The sequence below is a fragment of the Nomia melanderi genome, chromosome 2, assembly GCF_051020985.1.
Source record: "Nomia melanderi isolate GNS246 chromosome 2, iyNomMela1, whole genome shotgun sequence".
In the NCBI taxonomy this organism is placed as follows: domain Eukaryota; kingdom Metazoa; phylum Arthropoda; class Insecta; order Hymenoptera; family Halictidae; genus Nomia; species Nomia melanderi.
Genome location: NC_135000.1, coordinates 29,673,894 through 29,685,097, shown reverse-complemented (window position 1 = coordinate 29,685,097; position 11,204 = coordinate 29,673,894). Strand labels below are relative to the sequence as shown.

Below are 11,204 nucleotides of genomic sequence, written 5' to 3'. Positions count from 1 at the left end.
TAAATAAATTCAATTCTCATGCGTGTTTGAAGCCCACTCATTATACTATATTATGTTACACACCATTATGTTTTGCCATTTTATTTCTGTCATTTAAAGTCACAAAAGTATCGTGACCTACGTGGTAGTCTGAAACAAATAAATCTATTATTTATCGAAGGAGTTCGAAATTGCTGCGCTTTTAAACGCATGCGCGTACATAATCACAGTAGTAACCTGCTTTATCGATGCTGTAGTTAATACAAGGTGTACAGGGGATTGTGTAGAGGTCGCTACCATCCAGACATTCAAATTTGTTTCTCTGGGATACTGAAAAAAAGTAAAATATTTTTTAATGGTAATAAGATTTGAATTTTGTATACAGTACGTAGATTTGGATCTGTGATTTTTAGGTATAAATTGTTCATTGAGTTACCAAGATATGTTAATAAGATAATTGTACTTTTGGATCCTGAAAAATAAAATGTTTCTCAATGGTAATAATATTTGAATATTTTATACAGTACATAGAGACTTGGATCTGTGATTTTTAAGTATAAATTGTTTATTGATTTACCAAGATATGTTAATAAGATAATTGTACTTCTGGATCCTGAAAAATAAAATGTTTCTCAATGGTAATAATATTTGAATATTTTATACAATATATAGGGTCTTGGATCTGTGATTTTTAGGTATAAATTGTTTATTGAGTTATGGTAGAAAATATTCAAATATTATTATCATTGAGAAACATTTTATTTTTCAGGATCCAGAAGTACAATTATCTTATTAATATTTTATACCATATATAGGGACTTGAATCTGTGATTTTTAAGTATAAATTGTTCATTGAGTTTCCAAGATATGTTATTAATAAGATAATTGTAACAAGTGATTAACCATTCAAAAAATCCGCGCAAACTTCTTCCGAACGACATTATCTAGCGATCAGTATCCACGAGACTGCTCGAATATTGTATACCTTCGGATCCAAAGTTCAGATTCAAAATAGATAACACCCCGATACGTTCTCGCATGTCGAGTGCAGTCGAGAAACGTCTATATTCTTCGATTTCTTGTTGTACATCCGTAGAAATCAATGTCTGGTCGAACAAATGTCCCAGAATAAATTTCCTCGTCATCGATCAAACGCGACCGACAGAAATTTATATTTAGATTGTGAAACCGCTTATTCCGTGTACGGATCATCTATCCCGAAACTGTTTTAGCGGTAGCGCTTTCCACCGGATCGATATATGCAATCCACAGTTTACGAACTATATCATTAACGAACATTTCAAATGCAATCGCGATACTCTATCAACAATAAAAAACAAAATACCTTGAAAAAGAATTTGTATAAAAATTTCACATTTTCCCAAAGGTGCATGGGTCAATCCTGACCCAGACTTCTCTCACATCAGAATAGCATCAAAAAGCATTGAAATCATTCACAGAAATCTAATAAAATTAATTCAATAGATCCTTTAGTACCCTAAATTTCCAAATATCTCCCAAAACATTCAATTTTCCGAAACTGACCTGTAAAAGTCTGCATTTGCATAAGTCATGGGGTCCATTAATCGTTCAGAGGTTGGTACGATACAGAGGATCAATGTCCCATGGACAATTCTGTCCGTTGCAAATCATGAAGTACACAGAAAAACATGGAAGGAGTCGAAGTGATTTGAATCACGACCAAGGAACAAGTACGAAGCTGCTGGAACGATCGCCGATTCGTCGGGACACGAATAGTACCGGCGTGATGGGGGTGTCAACATAACGCGAGGATTATGCGAAACAAGAGCGCACTGCGCATGCACGTAACGAAAAATCTCGAAAAGAGCGCGAAACCAAATATAAACGTCGGTGGCTCGCGGAACTACGCAGTCATTCAGAAAGTGCAACTCGAAGCGGTAACTCCGTAGCAGCTTTCCGGACGAATTTCGAACGAAATCATTTCCTACCAAGGAACAAGCGAAAAGAATTCTGCGACTCGTACCGTGTGATACGAAGCAAGCGTTTTCTCAAAGACAGGTATGCATCGTGTTTGTCAATTTTTTTTGCGATCATTAACATAATATAATCGTTCATCGAATATAAGCTACGTTCGATTCTTTTCAAAATTTTTCACGTTCGACTCTTTTCAAATTTGTTCGTTGAATACACAATATATGTAATAGTATTTTTTAATGTTTCACGGTCATTCGAGGATACAACTCGAAACGTTCCGGCTACCTAGGTTTCTAAAAATAGAACCGAAATGCGTAAAAACAGTGAACCGTGGAGGATGTTATTGACTTGTTTTCCTACGTGATTAAGGGAATTTTTTGTAATTATTTTGTTCGTGTCCCGTTGTTGTGATGATTTACCGGCTTCGTTCCGATTGCGTAGCCGGTGGTTAAACTTATTTCGGAGTACATAGGTTTTGTTTTCGTTTGTTTGTGCTGTGGTATACAGTGTGTTTGCATATACAGTTGTAATCGTAGTTACGTAACGAAATGCATTTGATATTCGGTATAATAAATGGCAATACGGTAACGTTGTAATTGCGTATTTACTTTTCAGATCGAATACCAATCAAGATGGCGCTAGTGTCGAGGGACATCTTCCGCAACTGGTGGGAAGATATGGACCGTTACCACCGCGAACTTGAAGAGCATTTCAAACGTTTGAGTACCAGAGACTTCTGGGAACCACCACCGATGCCATCCTTCAAAGAATACTTCCGTCCATGGAGAAACATGATGGAAGAACTCGAACGCCAGGTCAGTTGGAAATTACTAACACATTGAATGCCATTTGGGTCACTAGTGACCCCCAACAAAATTGGACTTACTAATTCAGTCAGTTAAACGATATTTGCAAAAATCTTTATATTATATATAAAGTTACCTATTGCGATAACATTCAAAATAAAATGCAATAATGAAACAATGCCATGAATAATTTAATATTTTTATTTTTTGTATTTTGCTATGGGAAATCTTGTAGCATTCAACATGTTAAAAGGAAAGTTATTTAAAAGTTAATTAAACGATATTTGCAAAAATCTTTATATTATATATAAAGTTGCGATAACATTCAAAATACAATAATAATGAAACAATGCCATGAATAATATCTTTTTTATTTTTTTATTTTGCTATGGGAAATCGTGCGGAATTCAATATATTAAAAAGAAAGTTACTTAAAATCCAAATTTAAACCAAATACTGAAAGTATATAATGGCACTTTACAGGCTGTTGGTACCACGGCTTCAGTAGAAAGGGACGGCGATAAATACCAGGTGATCGTCGACGTACAGCAATTTGCCCCGGAAGAGATAGTGGTGAAGACGGATGACAAATTCATCACGATTGAAGGGAAACACGAAGAGAAGAAGGACGAGCATGGATACATCTCGAGACATTTTGTACGTCGATACGCGTTGCCACAGGGCTACGACATAGGCCACGTGAGACCGAGCCTGTCTTCTGACGGTGTCCTCACCATCACCGCGCCGAAACTCGCCCTCCCCGCGCCTGGCGAGAGAATCGTACCGATCAGTCGAAGCAACGCGCCGGCAATCAAAGCGTAAACCGCAAATCGATTCACCTTTAATAAGAGTATAATGTTACCCAATTAATTGGCTACACGAACAAACGAAGTTTCTACTTTGACAGTTTTAGGGGATCTTTGTTTTATTTTGATAAAGTATATTGGAAAAGATTCCACGATACTGTTGTTCAAAGTCTTTAGTTTTTTTTTTTTTTTTTAATATATGAAGCTGTCGATATTTATTGCTATAGTAGGTATCGTTTCAAATACTATCCATCATGTGATTAATCTTGTCATTGTAACCGAAGTCTGATGAAACGTATTAATTTTGTTTATACACAAAAGTACACAGTTATGTGAAAAATTATTGTTGTAACATTACGACTTGGCGATGCGGAATTAACGAGTCGTGTATCCGAACGTTCTCGGGGAAGTATTGTATCCCGATGTAACGATGATTTAGTGTACACGCTGTCGTGCTTTTTTTGTTAATTTTTTCAATAAACTGTGTATAATAAAAACGCAGAGTTGTTGTTTCGGGTAAGAACCAAATGTATATTTAAGGAATGTTCTCTTTGGCGGAGTGTAAAAATATTTACAAAATACACTGTAGATGCGTCGTGACGCCGAATACGAGTATTCGCATGTGGAAAGTTATTGGTCATAAATAGTCTACTCTGTGAAGTTGTATTTCACGGTTCAAGGATTTACGAAGGTCCCCGATTCTCTTCGCTGTCCGAGAACGGTTGCTCGTCTTGGTCTTCAGGCGGCATTATTGCCTCTTCTAGAATAGTCTCCTCGTTAGGGATCAAGCCTTGAATATACCTAGCCTGTTCCTCTATGTCCGGTATCTTCTCATGAATCAATCTCTCGACGTTCACTTTGTTTAGCTCAACTTGTAAGCGTCTTTTCAGAGGCCCTTCTATGGCGTCCATAATTTGATACCTGATAGAGCAGAAGTTTTTTTACTGGAAAAAATCTCCTTAACCTCTTAGTTACCTCTAGAACTACCAGACAAGTCAAAATCCCAGATTCTCTTTTGTTAGAATAATTGAAAAGCTAATAACTCTGACAAATTATTCAATTTCAACATTTCTTCTGTTAGAATGATTGAAAAGCTACCAAATAACTCTGACAAATTATTCAGTTAAAACATCCCTTCTATTTGATTGAAAAGCTAACAAATAACTGACAAATTATTCAAGTCCAATATCTCAAAATCTCAATAGACTGTCAGTTTCCATAAAAAACTTAGGAAAAGCCAACTCGGCTAGGTAGTTCCAGCGTGAAAAAGGAAATCACGAGGGACAAACCTTAAAAGGTTTGGCAGTACATTAATGCTGGCTTCCATTAAGTAATCAATAGTACCAGCTCCGCGAACCCTAGCTTGGATGTTGCCCAATTCTAGATTAAGCTCCTCGAGTTTAGGGTTCTTCCGGGTGTCCAGGGGCTGACTTAATTTCACCTGAACCCTGAAGTATTGTACGGTAAAGGAGACCGTGCCGGCCCTAGACAGGAATCCACCGATAACGTTCACTTCCCAATGGGTTTTTCCTTCGATCTCCTGCGTTCCAACGTCGATCGTAGCGTACACCTTTATAAGGAGAATCACGGAACAATATTTTTAACGCCCACCGTGCCGGTGATATAACGTGCACGACAAATAACGAATACCGATCCGCGACCGATTACCGGTGTATTTTCATTTACAATGCACGCGACGTAATTAGATGATATAATGGTTTGGCTCGCGGCTTGCGTTCGCAGGTGGGCGTGTGATGCAATCGTGGAACGACATCCAAAGATGAACAATTATACTACATAATACAGCTCGAGGCGACTAATTAGTTTAACACTGAAACTACCAGAGGGATCAAATGACCTATGCCTGATGTCTTTTTGCAATTATTAGAAAGGCAACAAATGTTTCTCTGAGAAATTACTAAAGAAATTCATTTACTACGCAAATTCAATTGTAGATCAATTAAAGTCTGAACAGATGTACTCTTGGAGTTTCTATAGCGAAATTTTCAAAAGTCAATTGAAGTGCTCGGTAGTTTTAGTGTTAAGAAGACTCGAATCTTCCAGTTCTTCGAGCGAACAATTGAACAACCAACATTCAACGTTTCCTGAATCTCTTGGATCACCGGTAGATTATTTTTCTTATTCACCTTCGGCGAGTCGCGATAACCGATCGCAGAGGAATATTTACTGTTTTATTCTCCATGCTCAACGTGATGTTTCCCATCCGATAGAAACTCGCCAGACCAGTGATCCATGTGTGCGATGACGTCACGACGAACAACCCGACAGTCTGGCTGTAATCCTTTACTCTGAACGGGTCATACCCTAAATCGGACACCTTCCGGCGTGCTTCCGCTACTGCCATGTCAAACGGTGATATAGAGTTCGGGAAGTACTGAGGTAATTGTGATATCTGCTTGTTGACTTCACCCCTGGAAGATTGTACCGTTAATCATTATTCTCACCATGAATTTCCCAGTCGTAAAGCATCAAGCTTCAACGTCGTATGGTTCACTGTTCAGTATTTTTGGTATACACACTGATATGCTAAAATATCTTCAATTGCAATTGAACATTCTATCCTAGACCTAAAGTTCATTGTAGATCCTGCACAGAATACAATGGTTCTGCATAGAATACAATGAGCTTAAGTGTAACATTGACACCCCAAAGTCTCAACAGTGAGACTGACCTGATAAATTATCTTTGCAATTGAACATTTTATCCTAGACCTAAAATTCATTGTAGATCCTGCACAGAATACAATGATTCTGCATAGAATACAATGATCCTAACATTGACACCCCAAAGTCTCAACAGTGAGAGCTACGCCACGACTCCTTTACCGTATGTTAGTGTTGACTTCCTTCAATATGAAGGGTTTAATACTGTCGAATATGAAGGTGCCCACAGAATTGATTACACCTTGGAACACAGAGCCCAGGAAGCCAAGATTCTTGAAGTCCATGTCTATCTTGTCGAACGTGAGGTCCATGTCAATGTCCTGAGCTTGCAGCTTGCCGTCGTTGCCGACCTCCAGTCTCGCAACACCCCGGACGTTCACCTCCGTCAATTTGACGGTGAAGTCGCCGGCAGAACGCGACAGCCATGAGGACAAGGTGTACAATCCACGGATGTCCAACGACTCGATGCTCAGCGCAACAGAGACCTATGGGAAATATACATGCATGGATACATGAGTGAACAATAATAATAGTAACACTTGGAATGTTTCTTCGCGAACAAAACACGATTGCTTTGATTATGCGGCTCCTCTATTTATTTCGCAGTTGATTCGCCAGTACCAATTTGGCAGCGACTCTTAGCTCGATGCGGTTTAATGTGATGACGCTTCTCTGTTAGTCATCAACGTGGAATTACCATTTTGATTAATTTGTACTTGTACTGTGTGGCCACTATGAGGAGGGTGAAAATTTGGATTTGTCTGGCATAATAGTGTGTGTGTGTGCGTAGTTGCAAGAAGTCAGTGGAACAGCTTAGAAGCTTACATCAGAAACTTTCAACAAAGATGATATTCCATTCTCAAAATTGTACACATAGTTTAACCTTTTGCACTCGAGAGCTCTTTAAAGTTTGTCATTCTGAACTATGCAATATTGTCATTAAATATATTATAACTTGTATATACTATACTTATAATAACTATTATAACTTGTGTATACTATACTTATAATAACTATTATAACTTGTATATACTATGCTTATAATAACTATTATAACTTATAAATACTATAAGTATTTATACTTGGTAAAAAAACATATCACTTATTTATATGTAAACATACGTTTCCTGTAGTAAAACTATAAAGGGCTCTATCTTAATTTTTTAACGCGCTCCACGCCACATGTACCACTTTTGTACACGCGTAATTTTGATAAGGAAACATCTTTTGTGATACATGTATCAAAAACAGAAGAAAGAAATAATATGAAAATATCTTAAAAATCAGGAAAAGCTTGAATGTAACTTAATTTCCACTCCATAAAAATGAAGATTCGTCTTGAAAGATTATTATGCAAATCAAATATAGAACAATGTTTATTATAATATCTTGGCTTCCGAATTTGTGGGTCGCCCGTTCAGCTCGCCGTTGAATCAACAGAGCAAACAGTTCAAACGAAATGTGCCATTTATCATTCGACAGAATATTTTGCCCAGCTCTGCTTCACTCGCATTTCACCTCTCCCTACTCGTGTTACCCTTCTCCCTCTACCGACGTACCCTTTCTCCCCTACCCACACACCCTCCACGTTTCCCCTCCCAACCAACCGACTCCTTAACACTATTCCTACCGAAGGCGTCGAAAGCCACCTTTTAAAACATCAACTTAAAATTATCTTCCAAGATTAGTCCTATATTTAGAATTGTCTTTCCGACTTTTCCAATGACGATTGTAAAATCAACTATAGAAAATCTCTTCGAACACGTTCGCCACAAATTTATAAGCCACATTATTTAATTCTACATAGCCGTATTTTGAAATTGTCACGCAGAACTGAATTTGCATTTTTTCTATTTTTACAGCTCATTAAAATGTTACTGTCGCGAACGTGTTAACACTTAGGCGACCGCCTAAAAAGAACTACAACCACAGCCTCCTCCATTACCTCCAATTGAACTCAATCAATCGATTCGGTTAGAAACTGTTTTGTAAAAACAAGAACCGTATTTGATGAATTGCAAATAATCCCACTTCAAGACTTACGAAGTAACAAAAGATAAATAAAACAAAAGGCAATACGTTGCTAAGTGAAAAGTGGGAGATCTCCCCATTGGGTTGGCTAAGTGCTAAGCTAAGATTTCAAAAGGTATCCTTCGAATTCTCTTCAGTGGAAATAGCGTTAACGTCGTCTATTGTTTTGTCATACAATGGCATCGGTGAAGAAGCGTCAACTTTTTGTAAAGAATGACAAAAATTCCAAAGAATGACATAATTACAGGTGACTAACACTAAAATTATCAGAGGGGTCAAACGACCCATACCTGATGTCTTTTTGCAATTATTAGAAAGGTAACAAATGTTTCTCTGAGAAATTATTGAAGAAATTCATTCAGCACTATGCAAATTCAATTGTAAATCAATTAAAGTCTGAACAGATGCACTCTTGGAGTTTCTGTAGCGAAATTTTCAAAAGTCAACTGAACTGCTCGGTAGTTTTAGTGCTAAACGGAGAACAGCGACGAATCATTCAGTCGCCGGACTCACTTGCATCAAAGCTAGTTCCGAGTCCATGCGGACGATTCGGAATTTCGAGAGGCCGTAAACGTTGACTTGCTTGAAGTTCATGGTGTACATGGAAAAGGAATGCTTCATGTCCGGCACTGACATCGGGTCCGGTATCGGCGCGCCAGGTAGGCCCACCGGATCCTCTTGCTGATAGTGTGCCAAGATCGTGCGAATATGATCCCCGAGCCGCTTCTCGCCAAGAGCGATTTCCGCTGCCGTGTCATTTTTCTCTGCGAAACAGAATCGTCCATTTAATACGCCAGTCGAAACGTTACCAATGAAAAATAATGAAAAATAATGAAAAATAATGAATTTAACCCCTTGTCCTACAACAACGAGTGAGACTCGTGGTGAAGATTTTCAACATGATTCAACAAATATATATGTTACTTAGTTAATTCGAATTCGAAGTGAATATTATTCTTCTGTGATCAACTATTATACTTAAAAGGAAATATAGGCATAATACATGCTTAGAATTTTTCTCTTTTTCCAATAAATTATTAATGACAAAGTAGCCGCATCGATCAGAGGTGAGAAAGAAATCATAGGCCAAGGGGTTAATGATTTACAAACCAATCATTTCATATTAATTCATTAATGGGAAATTTTGTATTCGGTAATCAAGTAAGTTGATAATCGGTCTACCGAGTTCGAATTGAAATCCAGCAAAAATATCAATTTTTTGAAAAATCAATAATCTGTTGCGATCGGTGCCACCACAGTGGCGACATTTATATATTAAATATAAATAATATAAATAAGAAAACATTAACTTCAATAAAATTTTGATATCTATATATTTATTATAAACTACCTATAGAGAAATTATTTTGAAAATATATATATTTGCTTCGACTAGTTGGTACTGTCATCAGAAAAATGTGTCGATCGTAGATTAAAGTATTCAATTAGAGAATATTACGGAATATGGTAGTTAAATCTTTATTGGAACAATTAAATCTCTAGGGGGTCTGCAGCAGCAAGTGGCTCAACTGTTTTATAATATTCTAATTTTTTTGTTAAGAAATATGTATATATTAAGTATGCATGCGTAAGTAACATCGCATTTCCGAGAAATCGGCCTCTGAACCGATTGTGCAACGTGTGACAATCCGTCTATGCAATTCCTGAAATGCATTTCGTAGATTCAGTAACCCTTTGCACTCGTGAACCTTCCACTAGAAACATTCGACACTTTCCAGTTAGACATAGACGAAAATTTGAAACGAATTAATTAAAAAACATGCGTAAATTAAGAAATAAAGCTATTTTATATAAACATCCCATATATTAATGCATCATACAAAATTTAATATTGTATACAATTTTTCGTATCAAATCAAATGGTGAGAGTCATCTGTCGAGTGCAAAGGCTTAATTGCAGGAAAACTGTCCCGTGGGATAATTCGACGCTTTCCAATTAGCATGGACGACATTTGAAACGAACTACTGAGAAATACGTAAATTAGAAACAAAGCTACTATATAAACATCCCACATATCGATGCATTATACAAAACTTAATATTGTATACACTTTGCAATTTTTATATCAAATCAAACGATGAGAGTCATCTGTCGAGTGCAAAGGCTTAATTACAGGAAAGCTGTCCCGTGGAACAATGCGTGTTACTCACCAAGAGGCTTGACCGAGAGGTCGTCACACCGGCAGCCGAGAACGCAGCAGACGAGGACGAGGAGTAACTTTCGAGGTTGCATTTCCGTCGCGTTGACAGAACGGGAAGAGTGGCCGAAAATCGGGCGCGTGGAGGAGCAGCGAGCAGTGCGGCTATGCGGTAGATCAGGCCACGCATTCGACTGGTAGGCGAGTCAGTGAATTTAGTGGAACGATATCTCGTGGGTCATTGAAGGAGCGAGGGTCAACCGCTTTATCTGGCCCCCGGTCTGACCCCCCTCTTATTTATGCGTTGTTTCCTCCGTAGCCTCCCCTTAATTCCGCGCCACTTCACTACTGTTAACATGCACGTTGCCCGCCCGCGATTCGCTAATGAGACAACAGTGTAAATACCCGTGTCATCGAAAATTCTCAGCCTCTCTCGAACCTCTCCGATTTCTCCCGACGGACGTCCACGCGGGAAACGAGAAATCTGCGAAGAAACTGCCGTATCAGCGTGTGCACGTTACTTCCGGGGATCGTATCTTTCGTTTATCTTTCGCCGAACGTCCAACGTTCTTTTTCTCGTGCATTGCGCATCGGCGAGGGATACGGTTTATTTCGAGTAGGACGGTCTTGAATGAAACGTTTAGTTATCGGAGTCATGCTTCCCTGTGTCTCGTGGAATGATTCTGTTATCCTAGATGCGAGGAGCAATAATGTACGCGTGGAAGTGCGAATATTTAAATTTGTGTCGCCGGGGTGATGCACTAGAGAATTGTTGAGTCCGCC

General features: G+C 38.2%; 3 protein-coding genes across 4 annotated transcripts; 1 reads left to right on the top strand and 2 right to left on the bottom strand.

The window, feature by feature from the left end:
• Positions 1-4: 4 nt before the first annotated feature.
• On the bottom strand, positions 5-1,766 carry LOC143174222 (uncharacterized). 2 transcript variants are annotated; one of them, XM_076364594.1, is made up of 3 exons: positions 1,525-1,766; positions 217-309; positions 5-129 (listed from the first exon to the last, which is right to left on the bottom strand). In XM_076364594.1, the coding sequence occupies exons 1-3, from the start codon at positions 1,544-1,546 to the stop codon at positions 56-58; spliced, it is 189 nt and encodes a 62-aa protein (XP_076220709.1). In that variant the 5' UTR covers positions 1,547-1,766; the 3' UTR covers positions 5-55. The 2 variants fall into 2 exon arrangements, with proteins under 2 accessions (XP_076220709.1, XP_076220708.1); XM_076364593.1 differs by lacking the exon at positions 1,525-1,766 and adding an exon at positions 965-1,144.
• An 82-nt stretch (positions 1,767-1,848) lies between these two features.
• On the top strand, positions 1,849-4,044 carry LOC116429973 (protein lethal(2)essential for life). The gene is made up of 3 exons (XM_031983558.2): positions 1,849-2,019; positions 2,551-2,750; positions 3,225-4,044. Exons 2-3 carry the CDS (start codon positions 2,568-2,570, stop codon positions 3,561-3,563), a joined length of 522 nt encoding a protein of 173 aa, XP_031839418.1. The 5' UTR covers positions 1,849-2,019; positions 2,551-2,567; the 3' UTR covers positions 3,564-4,044.
• Positions 3,720-10,914, bottom strand: LOC116429959 (uncharacterized). Its single transcript, XM_031983526.2, has 6 exons — positions 10,435-10,914; positions 8,776-9,026; positions 6,394-6,716; positions 5,736-5,979; positions 4,837-5,117; positions 3,720-4,468 (listed from the first exon to the last, which is right to left on the bottom strand). The coding sequence occupies exons 1-6, from the start codon at positions 10,514-10,516 to the stop codon at positions 4,231-4,233; spliced, it is 1,419 nt and encodes a 472-aa protein (XP_031839386.1). The 5' UTR covers positions 10,517-10,914; the 3' UTR covers positions 3,720-4,230.
• Between the last annotated feature and the right edge of the window lie 290 nt (positions 10,915-11,204).

Coding starts and splice junctions, on each gene's coding strand:
- LOC116429973 (XM_031983558.2), top strand. CDS start 2,568: ATGGCGCTAGTGTCGAGGGACATCTTCCGCAACTGGTGGGAAGATATG. Junction 2,751..3,224: donor TGGAAGAACTCGAACGCCAG/GTCAGTTGGAAA, acceptor GGCACTTTACAG/GCTGTTGGTACCACGGCTTC.
- LOC116429959 (XM_031983526.2), bottom strand. CDS start 10,516: ATGCAACCTCGAAAGTTACTCCTCGTCCTCGTCTGCTGCGTTCTCGGC. Junction 9,027..10,434: donor CCTCTCGGTCAAGCCTCTTG/GTGAGTAACACG, acceptor TCTGTTTCGCAG/AGAAAAATGACACGGCAGCG. Junction 4,469..4,836: donor GTACTGCCAAACCTTTTAAG/GTTTGTCCCTCG, acceptor CTGCTCTATCAG/GTATCAAATTATGGACGCCA.
- LOC143174222 (XM_076364593.1), bottom strand. CDS start 1,124: ATGACGAGGAAATTTATTCTGGGACATTTGTTCGACCAGACATTGATT. Junction 310..964: donor TCTGAACTTTGGATCCGAAG/GTATACAATATT, acceptor ACTTTTTTTCAG/TATCCCAGAGAAACAAATTT. Junction 130..216: donor CTACAGCATCGATAAAGCAG/GTTACTACTGTG, acceptor TATTTGTTTCAG/ACTACCACGTAGGTCACGAT.